The sequence below is a fragment of the Scyliorhinus torazame genome, chromosome 30, assembly GCF_047496885.1.
Source record: "Scyliorhinus torazame isolate Kashiwa2021f chromosome 30, sScyTor2.1, whole genome shotgun sequence".
Lineage (NCBI taxonomy): Eukaryota > Metazoa > Chordata > Chondrichthyes > Carcharhiniformes > Scyliorhinidae > Scyliorhinus > Scyliorhinus torazame.
In genome coordinates this window covers 12,616,261-12,638,935 of record NC_092736.1, presented here as the reverse complement: position 1 = coordinate 12,638,935, position 22,675 = coordinate 12,616,261, and the positions used below count along the sequence as shown (strand labels likewise).

Sequence of the window (22,675 nt, the reverse complement as noted above, 5' to 3'; positions counted from 1 at the left end):
GCGTGGGTTTCACCCCACAGCCCAAAGATGTGCAGGTTAGGTGGATTGGCCACGTTAAATTGCCCCTTAATTGGGAAAAAAATAATAATTGGGTACTCTAAAATTAAAAAAAAACAGATTTCCAGGCACCATTACAGCAGTGTGGATTGGGTGGGAAATTTGGCTGAAATCGGACCACCAATGAAGTTATGCCCCTGATTTCCTGATGTTAGGCTAGTTTCTGATGCACCCACTGACCTAATTGGCAGACTGCACATGGTCGGACCCTGGCTGAAGGCCTCACTTTAACCTGAGACATGCTACACATTCATTTGGAACGTCTTTGATGCGACCATCAATTCACACGAGACAGAGAGATGAAGTAAACAGTGGCTTTAATCAGCTAGAACAGCGCCTGCCTGCGACTGCTCTGCACTGAGAGCCGCCTACAGGACAGCTGCTCTATATACCTCCCCTCAAGGGGGCAGAGCCCACAAGGGCACCAACATGATACAAGTGGTGTAATACAGTACAATGGTCCATAGGTGGAGCCCACATGGGCAACAGCGTGATACAATGTAATACAGTGGTGAATGGTTACCATAATACGTTCACCACAGTCTTCTGGTGCATCGCCTCCGAGGTCGCTGCCTCCGAATCAGATGTTCTGGGTTTGGGTCGCACCCCAGCGGTCAAGGAACCGGCGTCTGTAAGGTGAAGCCGAACTGGTGGAGTATCGACCTGCAAATCCTTCCAGCGCAGGCCAATGGCCAGGCGGTAAGAGCGGGAGAGATTCCTGGTCAGCCATGCGATGGAAAGAATGCGGCAGCTACTCCCCAAGTAGCTGTACAGCTCCAGCATCTGATGAGCATCCAAAAGTGCTTATTGTCACAGTACCTCAGAGGCCTTGAGTGAACTGCAACACATCATCACACAGTCATCATTCTGCTTGTTGTGCATAAAGCAGGAAGTGGTGAAGTCACGTCCTGTGACATGAGGAATAGATGTGCTCGAGAGGCGGTACACAAAACCCAACTCGTCAAATCGGCTCGGATTTTCTGCTGGCGACAATTATAATTGTTACATTGCACCACATCAGAAACCATATCCTATCCCATTTCGAACACTTGATACAAAGTCAATTCATTTTGGTGACTCTTTTAATAGCTTGTGCACTTCAAGAAAATCAGTTGCTTTGGGGATGTTCTTAGCCAATGCACAGCCATTGTGACTCTTATTTCTGTTGGTATTATTAGTTGCAGTTCAGTAGGTGGCACATTCAGTAACTTGTGGGTTCACAATTCACTCTCGAGACTTGAGCACAAACCCAACACTGACTGAGGAAGTGCTGCACTGCCAGAGGTGCCATCTTTCAAAGCCTTAAATCTGTGTTACTTCATCCCCATAACATCAGCTCATAACATCTGAACTGTTATAATCTTGTACACCTCTATCAAAGTTCTGCTCAATCGTCTTTTCTAAAAGGAGGGCAATCCCTGCTTCTCCAACGTAACCTTGCAGCTAAAATCCCTCATCCTCGGAACTCGTCTGGCCTGCCAAGGACCCGCACATCCTTGCTAATGTGCGGCGAGGCAGATTAATGGTCAGGCCTCAGTGGGTTAATTCCGTGCCGGTACTATTCCATTCTTCTGAGTTAACTTTGAATCCCAAATCTTGCAAACACTGATCTCACAGAAGCGCTGTCGAGCAGCTGCCCTTCCCGGGGAACTCGACTGTAGCTGACATCTCTTCAGGGATTCTGTAAAATCCAAGTCGCAATCCTGTCAGACAAGAGAGGAAGAATTACACAAACAGATGGAATTCAATGACAGCCAAATGCAAAGGATTCAAGGCAGGAGAAGCTTGTCTTCCAGGAACTACCATGATGGAAGAAAACTAACAAGGGTTTTTTGTTGGGAGCTCTTCCTTGGGGAGAAGGTGTCCCGTCAGCCAGGAATGGTTTCAAACCTTCAACAGCTGGGAGCGTGGGGGTGTTGGGGAAAGTGATGCAAAAGCGCACTTGACAAAGATGCACAGTGACCTTGAACCTGTGCATCGCAGACCCGCTGGTGCGGCTAACTAAACAAGCTGGCTGTTTAATGCACCTGCCGACTGAAGTCACCTATCACCTGGCACCGGTCTCCACACGGTCGGGGAGCCTCAAATGCCAGCCTGGCAGATCCCCCGAATCTCCGAGTGGTGCTGCTGGCTTGCGCCGCCCCACACCGCTACCCACCCAGCCCCCCACCCCCACCCCTCCGCCCCGACAAACAATCTGTATCCGCTCAACCTACGTTTACCGTATCTGTTACCACCCTTTACAATAATTATGGATGGTACGGTACAAGCGAGACATTCGTTTCTGAGTTATACTCCCCTTTTCCCTTCGTAGATGATCGCCCTAAAAATATTGCTCTATGAATGTACCCAAGAACAAATGAAATAGGAGCAGGAATAGGCCATGAGGCCCAGTGTGCCTGCCCGTGTTAAAGACGGGAGGGGAGGGGGTGGTAATTTAAACACCACTCTCCCTGCACCTCCGTCAACAAAAAGGCGTTTTCGATTTTTTTTGATTTGCCCCTTTATAAATTGTGCCGTATTTTCCCCAGCCCCTTTAGTTTGGAGTGATCCATTCCTTTATTGGCGAACCCCCACAGCAGGGCAGCACGGTAGCGCAGTGGGTTAGCCCTGTTACCGCATGGCGGTAGGGTCCCAGGTTCGATCCCGGCTCTGGGTCACTGTCCGTGTGGAGTTTGCACATTCTCCCCTGGTCTGCGTGGGTTTCACAACCCAAAGATGTGCAGGGTAGGTGGATTGGCCACGCTAAATTGCCCCCTAATTGGAAAAAATGAATTGGGTATTCGAAATTTATATTTAAAAAAATTTTTTTTTAAATAAACCCCCACAGCAAACCTGAGATAAGGTTAAGTGAGAGGTTGGCTTATTTTTACACGTGCAGGCAGACACCAAAACGCGGGAAGGGGATTTGCCACGTCTGTCCCTTTTGCACTCACACAATAAATGAGGGGCAAGGGAAAGAAAGGGGTACAGGGCAAGACCACGTTAAAAGTAAGAATTGTGGTTTTGCGTGAGTCCAGGATCAAAGGTCCAGTGGCACAATACTCCAGAGGTCAGCAGACTGAAACGGCTGCAGGGTGATCCGTCTTTCCCGAAGCGAGGACATTCACGATGGAAGGGGGGACGCAGCGATGAGTTCGTCTTACAGGAATTCCGATGTTTCCTGTCATACACAGTGGGCCAGACAACTTACCTGGACCAGCTCATTCTGCTGCTATCTGTTGGGTGCTGAGACGGTAGACTATCAGCGTTCAACTCCACAGGACAATATTACAGGTTCAAAGTTCTCATGACCTTGGGGGAAGGTCATGCGACGTACCTCCCACTTCTTCTCCTGGGTTTTGGACAAAATATGTATTTCTCCAGATGTGGAATCGCGAGAGGTTTCATAGAGGAGTCATAACCCTTTCGCCCTTTCAGACATACTGGGCCAGATGTGTTGGATTTGATCCCCCAGATCTCCCCCCCCCCCTCCCCCCCCCCCCCCATTACCCAATCCAGCTGCTCTCCCCTCCATCTGACCCCTGATGCGCCTGGACCCTCCCACTGAACCAATCCCACCCAGCTAGAACCCCCCCCCCCCCCAACCAGACCTGACCCAGCTGGACTGCCCACTCCCCTCACCTCCCCATAAATGTCGGACCCCCCCCCCCCCACCATGTCCGACATGCCCACCCGTCTCCCAATGTCTGACTCCTCATCTCCCGACCTCCGATCCCCACACCCACTAAATCCTACCCACTTCACCTGAGACACTTACCTTTTCCCCGGCCTGTCAGTTTAATGTTACCAGCCTGACGGCAGCTGGTGCGATCTTCACTCCGACTCTGTTAGACTTTGACGCTGGGCCTGGGTGGAAGTTGCGCTGACCGGATCTCACCTGACCTGAGTCAGGGATGTCGGGAAAGACTGGCAGGGTCGAAGTTTGGTGTAGAAAGGTGGGGAGGGCGTTGCAATCCAATGCTGATTGTCACTCTGAGGAAGCTACGGCTCACCCACGTCTCCATGGCCAGAACTCTGCCGTCAAAATGTAAAGGGCGCTGCTGCATTTGTTTGGAATTTGATACTCTGCAATCGTGGGGGAATTAGTGTATCTTTAGATGTAACGGTGTTCCAGCTGGTATCTGAAAGTTAGAAATTCTTCTGGTCTGGCTAGTCTGACATGTTCGGTTTGCCTTTGTCCATTTGTAAAATAAACTATTAGGGTTGACGAAGAGACATTTACATTATCATAGGATCCCTACAATGTAGAAGCCGCCCTGCACAGTGGTCTTTACAGCCTGCCATTTCATGTATTGGAAGGATTTACAGGCTTATAATCAACCTGTTTGGCCACATTACGAACCCGCCTCTCATGATTATCAAGAGCTGACGTGGGAACTGCACCCAGAGCTTCTGGTTCAGCTCAGAGATAGGGAACGCTACCCACTGCGCCACGAGACCTCCGAACCAACTTTGATTACATGTCAAAAATACTTCATTGGCTCTGGAGTGGTACTGTTTTCCCAAGAGGAGAGAAGGCTGAGAGGCAGTTTTACAGAAGTATCTGCCCAGAGTAGACGGAGAGAAACTGTCCAGAGGAGGTTCACAAGAATGATCCCTGGAATGAAGAACTTGTAGTATGAGGAACGGTTGAGGATTCTGGGTCTCTACTCTGAGTTTAGAAGGATGAAGGGGGATCTTATTGAAACTTACAAGATACTGCGAGGCCTGGATAGAGTGGATGTGGAGAGGATGTTTCCACTTGGAGGAAAAACTAGAAGCGGATCTCAGACGATCCTTCAAAACAGAGATGGGGAGGAATTTCCTCAGCCAGAGGGTGGTGAATCTGTGGAACTCTTTGCCGCAGAAGGCTGTGGAGGACAAATCACTGAGTGTATTTAAGGCAGAGATAGGTAGGTTTTTGATCAATAAGGGGATCGGGGGTTATGGGGAGAAAGCAGGAGAATGGGGATGAGAAATTATCAGCCGTGATTGAATGGCGGAGCAGAATCGAAGGGCCAAGTGGCCTAAATCTGCTCCTTTGTCTTGTGGTCATTTGGCCTAGGGGCCGAGAGCCCGAGGATGGTGATTTGAGGTTAAAGTAAGCAAAGAGGGGCACGAGAAAGATTGCGTTTCACCGCGAGTGACTCAGGTCTGAGCATTCGGGGTCCAGGCAGATAAATCAGGACTGTCAAGGGAGGATTGGATAAGCACCTGGAGAAATAATTGCAGAGTTGTGGTGAATGGGACGAGCTGAGCTGCAGAGAGCCAGCACAGATGAGATAGGCCGAATGGTCTTCTGCTCTGTATAAATATTGTCCTTCTGTTCTAAAAGTACTTTGGGACGTCCTGAGACCTTGGAACATGCTATAGAGATGCAAGTCTTTCTTTTCCCTCGTTGCGGCAATTTGATCTCTTACAAATCTTGAGATCTATTAGACTGCTTGACAGTCATTATGAATGGTTTTACTTCAAGACAATATGATGAATCCAAGAAGTGCTCTTAGAGTTGCATTTAGGATTTGTCTGTAAACATCTTCATACAGTTTGGGAACTATTCAATCCGTCTTCAGAAAGGCTTTGAACCCATATTTCAATTTGAAATATTGAGAGTAACTGAGAGCAGTGGAGAAAGTATCCCATTAACATTCTTTTTCTTGCATTGAAACAAGGTGGCGAATCTGGAATTCTTTACCGCTGAAGGCTGTATCGGCTGGGTCATTAAGTATGTTCATGGCTGAGGGAGACAGATTTTTAATCAATGAGGAAATCGGGGGTTATGGGGATAAGGCGGGAAAGTGGAGGCGAGGGTTATTACATCAGATCAGCCATGCTCTCATTGAATGGCGGAGCAGGCTCGATGGGCCGAGTGGCCTACTTCTGCACCTATGCCTTATGGGTCATATGGCAGTGTCATGTATTCTCCGACGTGACAAAAAAAGTGTGGCAAAGCCTCAGCCGGTCAGGCAGCATATGGGGAGAGAAACAGAGGTAACGGGCGGGGTCTTCGAGTCCTGGCCAGAGATCCGCTCCCAATGGACCTCCTGCTAGCCCATCAAAACTTCCGTGGGCTGCCCGCGACCATTCCCATGGCGGACGGGTCCGGAAAACCCCTGCCAATGGTTCAGGTCGAGTGACCTTTCATCGGAGCTGAAGGAAGATGGAAATGTAAGAGTTTCCAAGCCAGTGGAAGGGGGGCAGATGGAAAAAAAGGGAAGCTCTCTGATTCGATGAGGGACAGGGCAGATTAAAGAGCAAAAGATTTCATGGTGCAACAGGCAGAGAGGGTGGTAATGGGTATTGTAACGAAACAAAGGCTGTGTCTGTAATGAAGCAGTTTCAGAGATTCCATTAGTAAAAAGGATTTATCAGTAAGAATTGTTCAGCAGCCGCATGGCGACATCCAGCTTCTTCCAAGCCTCCTACCAAAGAGAGCTCCCAAAATGTTTCTTTAGCCAAGAAGGCTCCAAGAATCCTTGGGGCGATTCCCTTACTCTGAGTCCTCATTGGGCACTCAAGCCGTATAACCCTAACTCTGCTGTGTTGCCGTTAAAGGGACAATCGCCACAGTGTCCAAAGACACTGGTGGAAATGGCTACATAAAAATGCAATGATGTGGATGGAGATGCTGGTGTTGGGCTGGGGTGGGCACAGTAAGAAGTCTTACAACACCAGGTTAAAGTCCAACAGGTATATTTGGAATCACTAGCTTTCGGAGCGTAGCTCCTTCATCAGGTGAGTGAAGAGGTAGGTTCCATAAACACAGCATATACAGGCAAAGTCAATGATGCAAGATGATACTTTGAATGCGAGTCTTTGCAGGTAATTAAGTCTTTATAGGTCCAGACGGTGCGACTGGAGAGAGGGATACTCACAGGTTAAAGAGGTTTGTGTTGTCTCAAACCAGGGCAGTTGGTAGGATTTCGCAAGCCCAGGCCAGATGGTGGGGTGGGGTGGGGGGGGGGGGGGGGGGGGTAAATATAGTGAGATCAAAATCCGGTTGAGGCCGTACTCATGAGTGCGGAAGTTGGCTATCAGTTTCTGCTCGACGATTCTGCGTTGTCGTGCGTGTTGAAGGCCGCCTTGGAGAACGCTTACCCGAAGATCAGAGGCTGAATGCCCTTGACTGCTGAAGTGTTCCCCGACTGGAAGGGAACATTCCTGCCTGGTGATTGTTGCGCGATGTCCGTTCATCCGTTGTCGCAGCGTCTGCACGGTCTCGCCAATGTACCACGCCTCGGGACATCCTTTCCTGCAGCGTTTGAGGTAGACCTCAACTGGCCAAGTCGCACGAGTATGTACCGCGTACCTGGTGGGTGGGGTTCTCACCTGTAATGGTGGTAAAAATGCAAGGTGAAGGAATAAATAAAGAAACAAGGCCAAACCCAAGTTCTCTCCTATCCTACAAATGGATGTAAGCCACTTTAGCGCTTTTGTCCACTTCCTAACATCGCAGAAGTCGTCCGTCCGTCCCCCCCGCCCCCCCCCCCCCCCCCCCGCCCCCACTCCACACCAGCAGCCCATTATACACTCATGAGTTGACGGGTTGGCAGGCTTGTTGACAGTAGTCATGCCAGGAACTTGACACGGCTGCACAATGACCCAACCAGGCTACGGCCACAGCGGAGTGGAACAGCACCAGCCAAACTCTACAGCTCAGGAAATTCAGCTCTGAGGTGTCAGCAGGCAGTTCGACCGTAAGGATAACAGAAGACAATCCCCAATTACGGGCAGGACAGCGGAGAAAAGCTCCTATCCCCTGGTGTAAGCCCACAGCTCGGATTAATTCGGAAAGAGGCAGAGGCTGTAATGGTAGCCCTGGTGTTCTGAAAGCGGCAAGAGGGAATGAGCAGAATGTTCTCACCCAAATCTATCTTGTGATGAAAAATGACCTCTCACATAACACAGGGGAAGAAAACCTCTGCAGGAAGGTGCGGCATACCAACTACAGGTGCCTTCTCCTGGCAAATAGAACAACACACGCTGGATCCATTCACCTTAATTCACTGAACTAAACTCAAGAGATAAGAAAAAAGTGCAATTACTTTTCAATTATGAATGCTTTTAAGTCTGGAGAATGTTTTGAAAGACTTCTCCTTTAACAAAGCATCCCAGTGCAAATTCAACAAATGTATTTTATTCAAATGCAATTAAGGGTGGGACTGCCAAAGATTTGGCAGATTCGTATTTCTGCCTCTTGCTCTGGGTCCTTGATCCCTGGCTAGTGATACTATTGTTGCAACCAACCATCTGAACTATGTATTGCAGGGGCAGCACGGCGGCACAGTGGTTAGCATTGCTGCCTCACGGCCCCGAGGTCCCAGGTTCGATCCCGGCTCTGGGTCACTGTCCGTGTGGAGTTTGCACATTCTCCCCGTGTTTGCGTGGGTTTCGCAAACACATAAGTATGTACCGGTCAGACAGGGAGGAAGGCGTCGAGCGAGGGAACCGTGGTTTACCAAGGAAGTGGAATCTCTTGTTAAGAGGAAGAAGAAGGCCTATGTGAAGATGAAGTGTGAAGTTTCGGTTGGGGCGATGGATAGTTACAAGGTAGCGAGGAAGGATCTAAAGAGAGAGCTAAGACGAGCAAGGAGGGGACATGAGAAGTATTTGGCAGGAAGGATCAAGGAAAACCCAAAAGCTTTCTATAGGTATGTCAGGAATAAGCGAATACTAGGGAAAGAGTAGGACCAGTCAAGGACAGGGATGGGAAATTGTGTGTGGAGTCTGAAGAGATAGGCGAGATACTAAATGAATATTTTTCGTCAGTATTCACTCAGGAAAAAGATAATGTTGTGGAGGAGAATGCTGAGCCCCAGGCTAATAGAATAGATGGCATTGAGGTACGTAGGGAAGAGGTGTTGGCAATTCTGGACAGGCTGAAAATAGATAAGTCCCCGGGACCTGATGGGATTTATCCTAGGATTCTATGGGAGGCCAGGGAAGAGATTGCTGGACCTTTGGCTTTGATTTTTATGTCATCATTGGCTACAGGAATAGTGCCAGAGGACTGGAGGACAGCAAATGTGGTCCCTTTGTTCAAAAAGGGGAGCAGAGACAACCCCGGCAACTATAGACCGGTGAGCCTCACGTCTGTAGTGGGTAAAGTCTTGGAGGGGATTATAAGGGACAAGATTTATAATCATCTAGATAGGAATAATATGATCAGGGATAGTCAGCATGGCTTTGTGAAGGGTAGGTCATGCCTCACAAACCTTATTGAGTTCTTTGAGAAGGTGACTGAACAGGTAGACGAGGGTAGAGCAGTTGATGTGGTGTATATGGATTTCAGCAAAGCGTTTGATAAGGTTCCCCACGGTAGGCTATTGCAAAAAATACGGAGGCTGGGGATTGAGGGTGATTTAGAGATGTGGATCAGAAATTGGCTAGCTGAAAGAAGACAGAGGGTGGTGGTTGATGGGAAATGTTCAGAATGGAGTACAGTCACAAGTGGAGTACCACAAGGATCTGTTCTGGGGCCGTTGCTGTTTGTCATTTTTATCAATGACCTAGAGGAAGGCGCAGAAGGGTGGGTGAGTAAATTTGCAGACGATACTAAAGTCGGTGGTGTTGTCGATAGTGTGGAAGGATGTAGCAGGTTACAGAGGGATATAGATAAGCTGCAGAGCTGGGCTGAGAGGTGGCAAATGGAGTTTAATGTAGAGAAGTGTGAGGTGATTCACTTTGGAAGGAATAACAGGAATGCGGAATATTTGGCTAATGGTAAAGTTCTTGAAAGTGTGGCTGAGCAGAGGGATCTAGGTGTCCATGTACATAGATCCCTGAAAGTTGCCACCCAGGTTGATAGGGTTGTGAAGAAGGCCTATGGAGTGTTGGCCTTTATTGGTAGAGGGATTGAGTTCCGGAGTCGGGAGGTCATGTTGCAGCTGTACAGAACTCTGGGCCGGCCGCATTTGGAGTATTGCGTACAGTTCTGGTCACCGCATTATAGGAAGGACGTGGAGGCTTTGGAGCGGGTGCAGAGGAGATTTACCAGGATGTTGCCTGGTATGGAGGGAAAATCTTATGAGGAAAGGCTGACGGACTTGAGGTTGTTTTCGTTGGAGAGAAGAAGGTTAAGAGGAGACTTAATAGAGGCATACAAAATGATCAGGGGGTTGGATAGGGTGGACAGTGAGAGCCTTCTCCCGCGGATGGATATGGCTGGCACGAGGGGACATAACTTTAAACTGAGGGGTAATAGATATAGGACAGAGGTCAGAGGTAGGTTCTTTACGCAAAGAGTAGTGAGGCCGTGGAATGCCCTACCTGCTACAGTAGTGAACTCGCCAACATTGAGGGCATTTAAAAGTTTATTGGATAAACATATGGATGATAATGGCATAGTGTAGGTTAGATGGCTTTTGTTTCGGTGCAACATCGTGGGCCGAAGGGCCTGTACTGCGCTGTATTGTTCTATGTTCTATGTAACCCAAAGATGTGCCGGCTCGGTGGGTTGGCCACGCTAAATTGCCCCTTAACTGGAAAAGAAATTGTGTACTCTAAATTTATATTACAAAAAGAACTATGTATTGCCAACAATGTGTACTTGCGTCGGTTTCCATTCTTTTAAAAAAGTTCAGATTAGTTGCATTTACCTCAATATTAACCTTGGCCAACATGGTAGCATTGTGGATAGCACCATTGCTTCACAGCTCCAGGGTCCCAGGTTCGATTCCGGCTTGGGTCACTGTCTGTGCGGAGTCTGCACATCCTCCCCGTGTGTGCGTGGGTTTCCTCCGGGTGCTCCGGTTTCCTCCCACAGTCCAAAGATGTGCAGGTTAGGTGGATTGGCCGTGATAAATTGCCCCTTGGTGTCCAAAATTTCCCGTTGGGTGGGGTTACTGGGTTGTGGGGATAGGGTGGAGGTGCTCTTTCTTAGAGCTGGTGCAGACTCAATGGACCGAATGGCCTCCTTCTGCACTGTAAATTCTATGATGTCTATTTTACATTTGGTGGACATTTCCCCCACGTAATTGATTCGTTTCCGCTCGTGGACCAGAAGCCAAACCAAGAGCTAATATTTTCAGCTTGTGACTTCCTGTCCTACAGCTATGGTCAACTGGATTAGTAGAAGGTGTAAATTACGTCAACAGACAGGATATGGGCGTCGCTGTTTAAACCAGCATTTATTGCCCATCCCTAGTTGCCCTTCAGAAGGTGGCGGTGAGCTGCCTTCTTGAACCGCTGCAGCCCTTCAGGTGTAGGTACACCCACTGTGCTGTTAGGGAGGGAGTTCCAGGATGTTGCCTCAGCGACAGTGAAGGAACGGCCGACACATTTCCAAGTCAGGGTGGTGAGTGACTTGGAGGGGAACCTCCAGGTGGTGGGGTTCCCAGGTATCTGCTGCACTTGTCCTTCTAGATGGTAGTGGTTGTGGGTTTGGAAGATGTTGTCTAAGGAACCTTGGTGAGTTGCTGCAGTGCACCTTTTAGAAGCACACACAGCTGCCATTTATCATCGGTGGCGGAGGGTTTGAATGTTTGCGGAAGGGGGAGCAATCAAGCGGGCAGCTTTGTCCTGGATGGTGTTGAGCTTCTTGAGTGTAGTTGGAGCTGCACTCATCCAGGCAAGTGGAGAGTATTCCATTACAACTCCTGACTAAGGGCAGCACGGTGGCGCAGTGGGTTAGCCCTGTTGCCTCACGGCGCCGAGGTCCCAGGTTCGATCCCGGCTCTGGGTCACTGTCCGTGTGGAGTTTGCACATTCTCCCCGTGTATGCCTGGGTTTCGCCCCCACAACCCAAAGATGTGCAGGCTAGGTGGATTGGCCACTCTTAATTGGAAAAGAAAAGAAAATGAATTGGGTACTCTAAATTTATTTTTTAAAACTCCTGACCTGTGCCTTGTAGATGGTGGACAGGCTTTGGAGGGTCAGGAGGTGAATTACTCGCCGTAGGATTCCTAGCCTTTGACATGCCCTGGTAGCCACAGTATTAATATGACTAGTCCAGCTCAGTTTCTGATCAATGGTAACTCCCAGGATGTTGACTGGATTATTCACTAGAGGAGCTTTCTAATGTGTAAGTAACCGAGGGAACTATAGATATTAACCGTTACCCGTTCCTGTGCAGTTTTTATTGTGCATAAAATTCCTTTGTCCGCCATTTAGTGGAATGTTATCCAGTCTGGTTTAAAACATCTTAAATTCACTCATTCATACATGCACGGTATAATTCACGTTTTCATTTATTTTATGTTCATTTCTTTTGCAGAGTTCTTTTCACTGAGTGCAGTTGTCTGCTTGGCTCAGTTGGTAGCACTCCTGTCACTCCATCAGAAGTTTATCAATTGACGCTTCAGTCTAGGACATGAGGGCATAATCTAGGTGGAGATTGCAGTTCAGTACTAAGGGAGTGTTGTATCACATACTGCTTACAGCGCAGAAACACGCTGGTTCAATGCCAGTGCCCATGCGCCTCTTACCCTTCTTCACGCAGGGTAGTAGGGGAAAATGTGCAAACTCCACACAGACAGTGACCCAGGGCCGGGATCGAATCTGGATCCTCGGTGCCTTGAGGCAGCAGTGTGCTCGGCCATTTCAGGACCACATTGCTGTGTGCCTGGAGTCACATGGAGACCAGGCCAGGTTATAGGTCTTTACAACAATTGCCGATAGTTTCATGGTCACCATTACTGAGACTAATTTTCAATTCCAGATTTGTTCATTGAATTTAGATTCTGCCAGCTGCGGTGTTGGGATTTGAACCCATTGGGACTTGATCCCAAGGTGAGATTTGATCCAAGGTGGGATTTGATCCATGGTGAGCTTTGATTCCACGGTGGGATTCCTCACGCCGCCGAGGGCCTGGGTTCGATCCCTGCTCTAGGGCACCGTCCGTGTGGAGTTTGCACCTTCTCCCCGTATCTGCGTGGGTTTCACCCCACAACCCAAAGATGTGCAGGCTAGGTGGATTGGCCATGCTAAATTGCCCCTTAATTGGAAAAAAAGAACTGGGCACTTTAAAAATTAAAAAAATAAAGAGATTGCTACCCATCACGCCAAAGTTGATAAACTGGCCATTTGTATCAGTAAGAAGTCTTGCACCAGGTTAAGTCCAACAGATTTATTTGGAATCACTAGCTTTCGGAGCCTAGCTCCTTCATCAGGTCCTGAGTGATTCCAAATAAACCTGTTGGACTTTAACCCGGTGTTGTAAGACTTCTTACTGTGCCCACCCCAGTCCAACGCCGGCATCTCCACATCACTTGCATCGGAAAAGCACAGGCGCACGCCTAAACCTTCCATTCCCACCCACGGCAGGAATCGCCGCAGGTGGAACGGAGCATCCGACGGACAAGCAAAAGATCCATTGTACCCGGGCGAGAATATGTGATCCCTAGGCAGGCGAGCAGAACCGGTAAAATCCTGCCCACGGTGTTTGGTGGCATCCAAACCCATGCAGTCAGCGGGTAAGCATTCTGCAGTATACCCTCAGTCTATCCGTGACAGCCGTTGTGATATTACCATGGTGTTACTTCACATCTTCAGAAGGCATTGTTTTCTGAGCTAACCCAAAGAAAGCATGTATCTATTTAAAATAAAAGAGTTAACACTTCCATGAAGATGGGAATTAAATTATTTCATCAGAACACATTACTCATGTTGTACACCCTGATTTCTTGGCTTTTATTCTATGTGGAACTTTCCCGCAATTCGAGGCAGATTAATTGTCGATAAATCTACAGCAATGATGTTGCAATCCCCCTGTGTAAATGCCAGTGGCCTTTGAGGAGATGGAATGTGCTGAATGTTGCCATCTGAACCAACAGCTGTTCCCCGACAGAAACGTGGGAGAAGACGACAGGATTAGGCCGTGTTTCCTGCATTGCAACAGTGACTACACTTCGAAAGTGCTTCACTGGCTGCACAACGCTTTGAGACATCTGCTGGCCATGAGAAGTGCTCTAGAAATGCAAGCCTTTCCCTTTTTTCATAAAAACGAAATACTGCCCATGCCGGGAATCTGAAAATGCTACAAAAAGCCCAGCAGCCCCTGCAGCGTCTGCGGCGAGAGTACCAGAGTTCACGCTTCAAGACCGCGTGACTCTCCTTCAGGGGGGATTCGAAACGTAAACTCTACTTCTCACTCCACAAATGGTTTCCACAGCATTTTCTGTCCTTACCTCCCCTTTTCTCTAGCTTTCCAACAAGGCTTAGGCTACAAAAGTAACATTAAGGGCTAGATTCTCCGCCCCGCCACATTTCTGCTTCACCCCGCCGGCGGGATGCTCCGATACGTCGGCCGGTCAATGGGGTTTCCCCGTGTGGGGCAGCCTCACGCCGTCGGGAAACCCCCGGGCTGCCGGCAAAACAGAACATCCCGCCGGCGGAGAATTCCGCCCTAAATATCAGACACTTTGGAAGCGGGGTACCTGTAATTCAGTGGAATTAATTCTAGAATGGAATGGGATAGTGAGGAAACACAAAATACTACTGGAAAAAAAATAGAATTGGGTACTTTAAATTAAAAAATAAACTCTATGCATCGGATAATAAAGGCAAAGTATACCTTGTGTCTTCTTAACCACTGTATCCACCTGCACTGCTACTTTTTTTTAAACTTTAAAGTGCCCAATTTAAAAAAAAATAATTTTAGATTACCCAATTATTTTGTTTTCTAATTAAGGGGCAATTTAACGCGGCCAATCCACCTAACCTGCACATCGTTGGGTTGTGGGGGTGAAACCCACGCAAACAGGGGGAGAATGTGCAAACTCCACACGGACAGTGACCCAGGGCCGGGATTCGAACCCGGGTCCTCAGTGGCCGCAGTCCCAGTGCTGACCACTGCGCCACCGTGCTGCCCTAAGTGCCCAATTCTTTACACGGACAGTCACCCAGGGCCGGGATCGAACCCGGGTCTTCGGCGGCGTGAGGCAGCAGTGCTAACCACAGTGCCGGCCTTAGCGCTGCTACCAGAAGGGACCGATGTACATGCACACTGTAGCCATGTAAAATGGCTGCGTTCCGATTAATTTGGCCAAAACCCAGTTTAAAACGGCTAACCCGAAAGACTGCTGGGAAAAGCAGCCAAGAAGACACAAGCAGGCAGCTGCAGACAGGTTCGCATGTTCAGCTCTGGGAACGTAGCCCAGATCGATACTCAGGGCTATCAACAGCCCTTCAACCCAGGTATCCCCAGTTTCATTCAGGACTGTTTACACCTAATCAACTCAGACATCCACAGTTAAATCGGCTATCCCCGGGACATATTATTGCAACATATTAGCAATTGAATACTGGGCCAGACCTGTCGGCGCCTGCAGTGGCCGAAACAAAGACAGGTGAGCGACCACCCCCCGATCGAGGAATCGCCTCACCATTGGACACATCGCCCCAGAGACTGGGGACAGAATCCAATCACTTGGGACTCAGGGTCAAGGGCCGCCCCGGGAGGCGGGAAGCCCCTGGGCCCTATAAAAGTAAAGGTCCAAGTTCAGATCTCTCTCTCTCTCATCTTCGCCTGCTCGAGACCTTCGCAAGACCAGCCACCGGCAGCAGTAAGTTTGAATCCAACGATCGCTATCCGGTAGAGACACCTAGCCACCGACCTGTAGCAGCCCTTTTGAATCCCGCGGGCCAGATTTGATTGGACAAGCCATTCGTTTCCCTGACCTGGTGGGCTCTTCCTAAGTTAAGTATTGGCCAGTAGTGATAGGTTTGTTATATAGAAAGTAGTATTAGGGTATTAATATTGCTTGTTGTATATAATAAAGCACCGTTGTTTTAATCCTTACTAAGCGGTGTGCTGTGTTATTATTCATAACCTAAACTTGAACCACGTGGCGGTATCATAAAGGTACCTGGCGACTCATGAGCAAAGGTGACCTAAACAGAGCAAATAGACTAAAGCTAGAAAGAGCAACAACACTAAGGTCCCTCTGGTCCCCGGTGCTTCCCAGGGTCCTGCCATTTATCGTGTAGTCCCTCGCCTTGTTTGTCCTGCCCAAGTGCATCACTTATCTGGACGGAATTCTATTTGTTGCTGACCAGCCCGTCTATATCCTCCGGTAATCGAAGTCTGTCCTCCTCACCAATTACCATCCCACCAATTTTCGTATCATCTTCTCGCTGAATGTCAGCCTGAAATGAAAAGCAAAATACAGCAGATGCTGGATGATGCGCAATTAATTACTCTCGAGACAAGGTGAGGCATAACTAATAGGCTTTAATCAGCTAGAACTGTACCCAGCAACTGTACAGGAAGTGAAGGCTGCTGGGACAACATTGGTTCGTATACCCTGCCTCTCAGGGTGGAGCTATGTACGTTAGCCAATGGTCATCCACCTCTCAGGTACTGCAATACCTGGTATTAGCACATTCACCCCCTGTTAAAAAGAACCCAGCGGGGTGATGGCCAGCGTTACTGTCGCCTTTTGCATGGTAGGACCAGGTATGGAGGTACCGTGATGTCGAGGGTAACAGAAGAAGTGTTTATGGTGCAGCAATCAGACGATCGGGTGGCCTGGTCGTCCTTCTGGAGCATCTGGGCTTCGGCGATGATCCTGGTGGGGGCCCCGGCGGTTGTGGCTCCGGGAACGTGGTGTCTTCCTCCCAGGCAGCTTCGTCACCTCTAGGCGGCGCTGTTGGGGCGAAAAGTGGGCAGGGGGTGGGGCGCCTGTAGGGGGCGTCGGTGCCTGTTCGGCACTGGTTAGGGGCGGCGGCAGTACTGACCCTCTGGTCAGGTGCTGCGGGGAGGGTGGGCGTGGGGGCAATGGTGCGGGTGTGCGTGGGGCTCCGGCGGGCACAAGGTCCCGAAGGGAGACCGTGTCTTGGCGGCCGTCGGGGAACGCTACGTAGGCGTACTGGGGGTTGGCATGCAGCAGGTGGACCCTCTCGACCAACGGGTCCGACTTGTGTGCCCTCACATGTTTCCGCAGCAGGACGGGTCCGGGTGTCGCTAGCCAGGTTGGGAGCGAGGTCCCGGAGGAGGACTTCCTGGGGAAAACAAGGAGACGTTCGTGAGGTGTCTGGTTTGTGGTAGTACAGAGCAGCGACCGGGTGGAGTGAAGGGCCACTGGGAGGACTTCTTGCCATCGGGAGACTGGGAGATTCCTGGACCAAAGGGCCAGCAGGACGGTCTTCCAGACCGTTCCATTCTCCCTTTCTACCTGCCGTTTCCCCGGGGGTTGTAACTGGTCGTCCTGCTGGAGGCGATGCCTTTGCTGAGCAGGAATTGACGCAGTTCGTCGCTCATAAAGGAGGATCCCCTATCACTGTGAATGTATGCGGGGAAACCGAACAGTGTAAAACTACCCTGGAGGGCCTTGATGACGGTGGTCGTGGTCATGTCCGGGCAGGGGATGGCGAATGGGAACCGGGAGTATTCGTCAATCACGTTCAGGAAGTACGTGTTGCGGTCAGTGGAGGGGGGGGCCCTTGAAATCCATGCTGAGGCGTTCAAAGGGACAGGAAGCCTTTATCAGATGCGCTCTCTCTGGCCGGTAGAAGTGCAGTTTGCACTCCGCGCAGATTTGGCTGTCCCTGGTGACTGTCCTGACCTCCTCGATGGAGTAGGGCAGGTTGCGGGTCTTAATGAAATGAAAGAAATGAGTGACCCCCGGGTGGCAGAGGTCCTCGTGGAGGGCTCGGAGGCGGTCCACTTGCGCGGTGGCACAAGTGCCGCGGGACAGGGCATCAGGAGGCTCGTTCAGCTTCCCGGGACGGTACAAGATCTTGTCAATGTAGGTGGAGAGTTCTATCCTCCACCGCAAGATCTTGTCGTTCTTAATTTTGCCCCGCTGCGCATTATCGAACATGAAGGCCACCGACCGTTGGTCCGTGAGGAGAGTGAATCTCCTGTCGGCCAGGTAATGCCTCCAGTGTCGCACAGCTTCCACTATGGCCTGGGCCTCTTTTTCAACCGAGGACTGGCAAATTTCGGAAGCATGGAGAGTGCGGGAGAAGAAGGCCACGGGTCTGCCCGCTTGGTTGAGGGTGGCGGCCAGAGCTACGTTGGACGCGTCGCTCTCGACCTGGAAGGGGAGGGACACGTCGATGGCACGCATCGTGGCTTTTGCGATGTCCGCTTTGATGCGGCAGAGGGCCTGGCGGGCCTCCGTCGACAGGGGGAAGGTTGTGGACTGGATCAGGGGTCGAGCCTTGTCGGCGTAATTAGGGACCCATTGTGCATAATAGCTAAAGAAGCCGAGGCAACGCTTTAGGGCCTTGGGGCAGTGAGGGAGGGGGAACTCCATGAGGGGCGCATGCGTCCAGGGTCGGGGCCTATGACTCCATTTCGCACTACGCAGCCTAGGATGGCTATACGGTTGGTGCTAAATACGCATTTATCCTTATTGTAGGTCAGATTAAGGATATTCGCGGTCTGGAGAAATTTTCGGAGGTTGGTGTCGTGGTCCTGCTGGTCATGGCCGCAGATGGTGACGTTATCAAGATATGGGAACGTTGCGCGTAAGCCGTACCGGTCAACCATTCGGTCCATCTCACGTTGGAAGACCGAGACCCCGTTCGTGACACCGAAGGGAGCCCTTAAAAAGTGATAGAGCCGCCCATCTGCTTCGAAGGCAGTGTACTGGCGGTCACCATGACGGAGGGGCAGCTGGTGGTAGGCAGACTTGAGATCCACCGTGGAGAAAACCTTGTACTGCGCAATCCTGTTTACCAGGTCGGCTATACGGGGGAGAGGGTACGTGTCCAGTTGCGTAAACCTGTTGATGGTCTGGCTATAGTCGATGACCATCCTATGTTTCTCCCCGGTCTTTACCACCACTACTTGAGCCCTCCAGGGGCTGTTGCTCGCTTCGATGACCCCTTCCTTCAGCAGCATTTGGACCTCGGACCTGATGAAGGTCCGGTCCTGGGCACTGTACCGTCTGCTCCTGGTGGCGACGGGTTTGCAATCCGGGGTGAGGTTCGCAAACAGGGAAGGCGGATCGACCTTAAGGGTCGCGAGGCTGCAGACAGTAAGGGGGGGGGGTATAGGGCCGCCAAATTTAAAGGTCAGGCTTTGTAGGTGGCACTGGAAATCCAGCCCAAGAAGGGTGGCTGCGCAGAGGTGCGGCAGAACGTGCGGAAATTGTGGAATTCCCTGCCTTGGACAGTGAGGTTCGCTAGGCAGAACCGCTATATCTCCACTGCGTGTGACCCGGAGGCCAGGGAGATCCGTTGGTTTACGGGACGGGTGACACGAGGACAGCGCCTTACCCTGTCGGGGTGGACAAACCTTTCCGTGCTCCCGGAGTCGATCAGGCACGACGTCACGTGGCCGTTGATGGCGATCGTTGTGGTGGCTTTCGCTCGCGTCCGGGGCCAACTCTGGTCCAGGGTAACGGAGGCCAGCTGCAGCAAGGGGGAGTTCTGGTCGGGCAGCGTGTAGTCGGCAGTGCTGGGGGCTTGAGGCCCCATCCAAGATGGCGTCAGCCACGGGTCGCACATGGAGTCCGGGGATGCCGAAGATGGCGGCGGCGAGGGACAAAATGGCGGCTCCCATCCATTCAGCGTGGTGGCCGGGGGGGCAAACTGGCCGCGGCCGTGGGTTGCACATTGCCTGGGGATAGAAGGGCGGCGGTGGGCCTTGGACGGTCGGGACCTGAAAGAAAGGCTGCCGATAGTCGCTGGAGACCGCTGCCAGGGCGCGGGCCTGGCAGACCGCGACATATTGGCCTTTCTTGCCGCACCCTTTGCAGATGGCGGTGCGGGCCGGGCAGCGCGCGCGGGGATGATTCGCCTGGCCGCAGAAGAAGCAGCGTTGGCCGGCGGTGATAGCGGGCCATCTTGCCGCACAGGTCTGCGGGGTTAGTGGGAAAGTCTGGGGGGCTGCCGCGACGGGGTGCCACGCAGCCCAGGGGGGCGCCGTGCGTCCGGGAGCAAAAGCCAGTGCATCTTTGTACGCAACGTCCATGGACCCTGCCAGGGCCCGTGCCTCAGTGAGGCCCAGTGTGTCCATTTCAAGGAGCCTTCGGCGGATATCGGGGGAAGTCATACCTGCCACGAATGCATTCCAAATTAAAAGTGCCGTGTGCTCGTTCCCCGTAACTGCTGGGCAGCCACAGTTTCAGCCCAGCACTAGTAGTGCCCGATAGAAGTCTTCCAGTGTTTCTTCGAAGCTCTGCCTTCTAGCTGCCAGCAGGTGACGGGCGTAGACCTGGTTCACAGGACAGATGTAATGTCCTTCTAGCAGCTCCATAGCTGCAGCATAGTTCGCCATCTCCCTGCGAGGGTAGATCGCAGGGCTGACCCGCGAGCGTAGAAGGTGACATTTTCTGCCTTTCCGTGGGGGTGTCGGCGGCCGTGTCGAGGTAGCCCTTAAAACACGCCAGCCAATGCTTGAAAATAACAGCGGAGTTGTCTGCGTGGGGGCTGAGCTGAAGGCACTCCGGCTTGATGCGGAGATCCATCCTTTCAGAAGTAATAGCTGATTAAATTGATGCACAATCAATTACTCTCGAGACAAGGTGAGTCATAACTAATAGACTTTAATCAGCTAGAACTGTACCCAGCAGCTTCGATACAGAAAGTGAAGGCTGCTGGGACGACATTGGTTCTTATACCCCGCCTCTCAGGGCGGAGCTATGTACGTTAGCCAATGGTAGACTCCTAGGTCTAGCCAATGGCCATCCACCTCTCAGGTACTGCAATACCTGGTATTACCACACAGGAAATCCGAAATAAATACAGGAAATGCTGGATGAGCTCAGCAGATCCTGCAGCGTCTGTGGAGAGAGAAACAGAGTTAACGCTTTGTGTCCAATCTGACGCTTCTTCAGAACTGTGGGTTTTTCATTTGAAGGTAAGATGACGTACATGCAATGGTAACAGGAGGATATGTGGACATGTCTAACCTGTAGGAAGCCTGCTGTGTTCTGTCTACAGAGTACAGGGGATTATACATCACACCCAGTATCGTGGTGGGCAGCGATGAGCAGCAGGTTAAGATGTGCCCCCATTAGGGTGGCACGGTAGTGCAGTGGTTAGCACTTCATGGCGCCGAGGTCCCAGGTTCGATCCCAGCTCTGGTTAGGTTAGGTTAGGTTAGGTTAGCACTGTCCGTGTGGAGTTTGCACATTCTCCCGTGTTTTCGTGGATTTCGTCCCCACCACCCAAAGATGTGGAGGATAGGTGAATTGGCCACGCTAAATTGCCCCTGAATTGGAAAAAATTAATTGAGTACTCTAAATTTTTTTTAAAAATATGTGCCCCCATCAAAATGTGCATCACAACAGTGGGTGAATTTCAGAATGTCACCATTCTCTGGTTTAATGACCTTATTATGGCCATTCACCTTGGATTCTTAGAACATCTTCTCTGCGCCTACTTGGTGCCATAAGCACAGGGCAGTTCTTGTGGAACATCGGATGGCGTCCTTGCCCCGAAGCTCCGGGTTCCAGTCCCACCCAAGGACTTGATGTCCGAGGAAGATGTGTTCATAACTTCACCAAACAGGTTGAATATCAACCGCCAAATCCTTCTAACATGGGTAAATGGCAGACAGGAAGAGCGGAGGAAACTCCTGGTCAATGCTAACAGGAGTCAAACCGCTGGGGAAGTGGAAACCAATGCACAGAGCTTTTCTTTATTGAGAGAGCCTATTGACATCTTCAGACTCACAGCCCTCTTCCCGCTCAACCCAGTGTCCCAGATATCCCCTATTTATATTCTTTCGACGAGAACAAAAAGATCAACAAACTAAACAGAAATGGCAGAAATGAGAGAGGGTGACAGCCCCTGGTGTGGCACTGTAACTAAGACAAAATGACAAAAGGAAACGTAACTGACGGTCTGGTGGACGCCTAGTCTGTGCTGGTTGCCTGAGCACTTTAGGGATTTGGTTGTTCTTGACCTTAGATATATTGTTAGGTTTGTCTGTGGAAGACTCTACCCTGGAAGGCTTTAGAGTCTCTTCTGCAGAAGACAGATTCGTAGCAGCAGGGCATTCTTTCGCAATCTCTGCGTCAGCGGATTGACCAGGAGTCGCAGTCACACGATCTGATTGGGTGGATGGTGCTTCCACTTGAGGTAGTTCTGTCATACATGGCACTGGCACATCAATACGTGTAGTTAGCAGCTGATCTGAGTGTCATCCTCACACTAACTCATCTCCAGTCTGTACTGGATAAGAGATTGGACCAACTTGAGCCAATACAGTTGCAGGAACCCACTTCTCGTTGGTGGTATACGGCGCCAACACTTGCTCTCTTTTTTTAAACAAGCGACTTCTCAAATTACCTTCTCTTCTCATGACCTATGACTGTTGGTTTCATTCTACGATGTCAAATGTCTCTTCCGACATGAGTAAGTCAAAGGTGGTCCTCAGCTTCCTTTTCATTAAGGAGGAAGGTAGGAACTCTGCAGTTCCATGTGTGAGGTTGTGATAGCTCACCAAAAACCTGTTCAAGTGGTGGTGCAATGACCCTTGGCCTTGGACGTTGTCAGTGCGTGCACCAAGGACTGGACAAAACCTTTCAGCCAAACCATTCATCGATGCGTGGTAAGGGGCTTTTATGTGTTGGATACCACTCATCTTTAAGTAATCCTCAAACTCTTGAGCCGTGAACTGTGGACCGCTGTCGCTCTCGATTTGCTTTGGGTTTCCAAACCTGGCGGAAATCTCATCCAATTTTTCAATGGTTTGTTCCATGGTTGTTGATTTCCTCAGCACCACATCAGGCCACTT

The 22,675-nt window shown here is 50.5% G+C and overlaps 1 protein-coding gene across 1 annotated transcript in view; it reads right to left on the bottom strand.

The window, feature by feature from the left end:
- The window catches only part of LOC140404265 (collagen and calcium-binding EGF domain-containing protein 1-like), a 224,022-nt gene extending 201,782 nt beyond the window's left edge, over positions 1 to 22,240 (bottom strand). The window contains exons 1-4 of the mRNA XM_072492598.1: positions 22,228 to 22,240; positions 20,653 to 20,714; positions 16,033 to 16,125; positions 1,617 to 1,760 (exon numbers count right to left, since the gene is read on the bottom strand). Coding sequence (XP_072348699.1) covers positions 1,617 to 1,760; positions 16,033 to 16,125; positions 20,653 to 20,714; positions 22,228 to 22,240 — 312 coding nt within the window. The remainder of the gene's footprint in view (positions 1 to 1,616; positions 1,761 to 16,032; positions 16,126 to 20,652; positions 20,715 to 22,227) is intronic.
- Between the last annotated feature and the right edge of the window lie 435 nt (positions 22,241 to 22,675).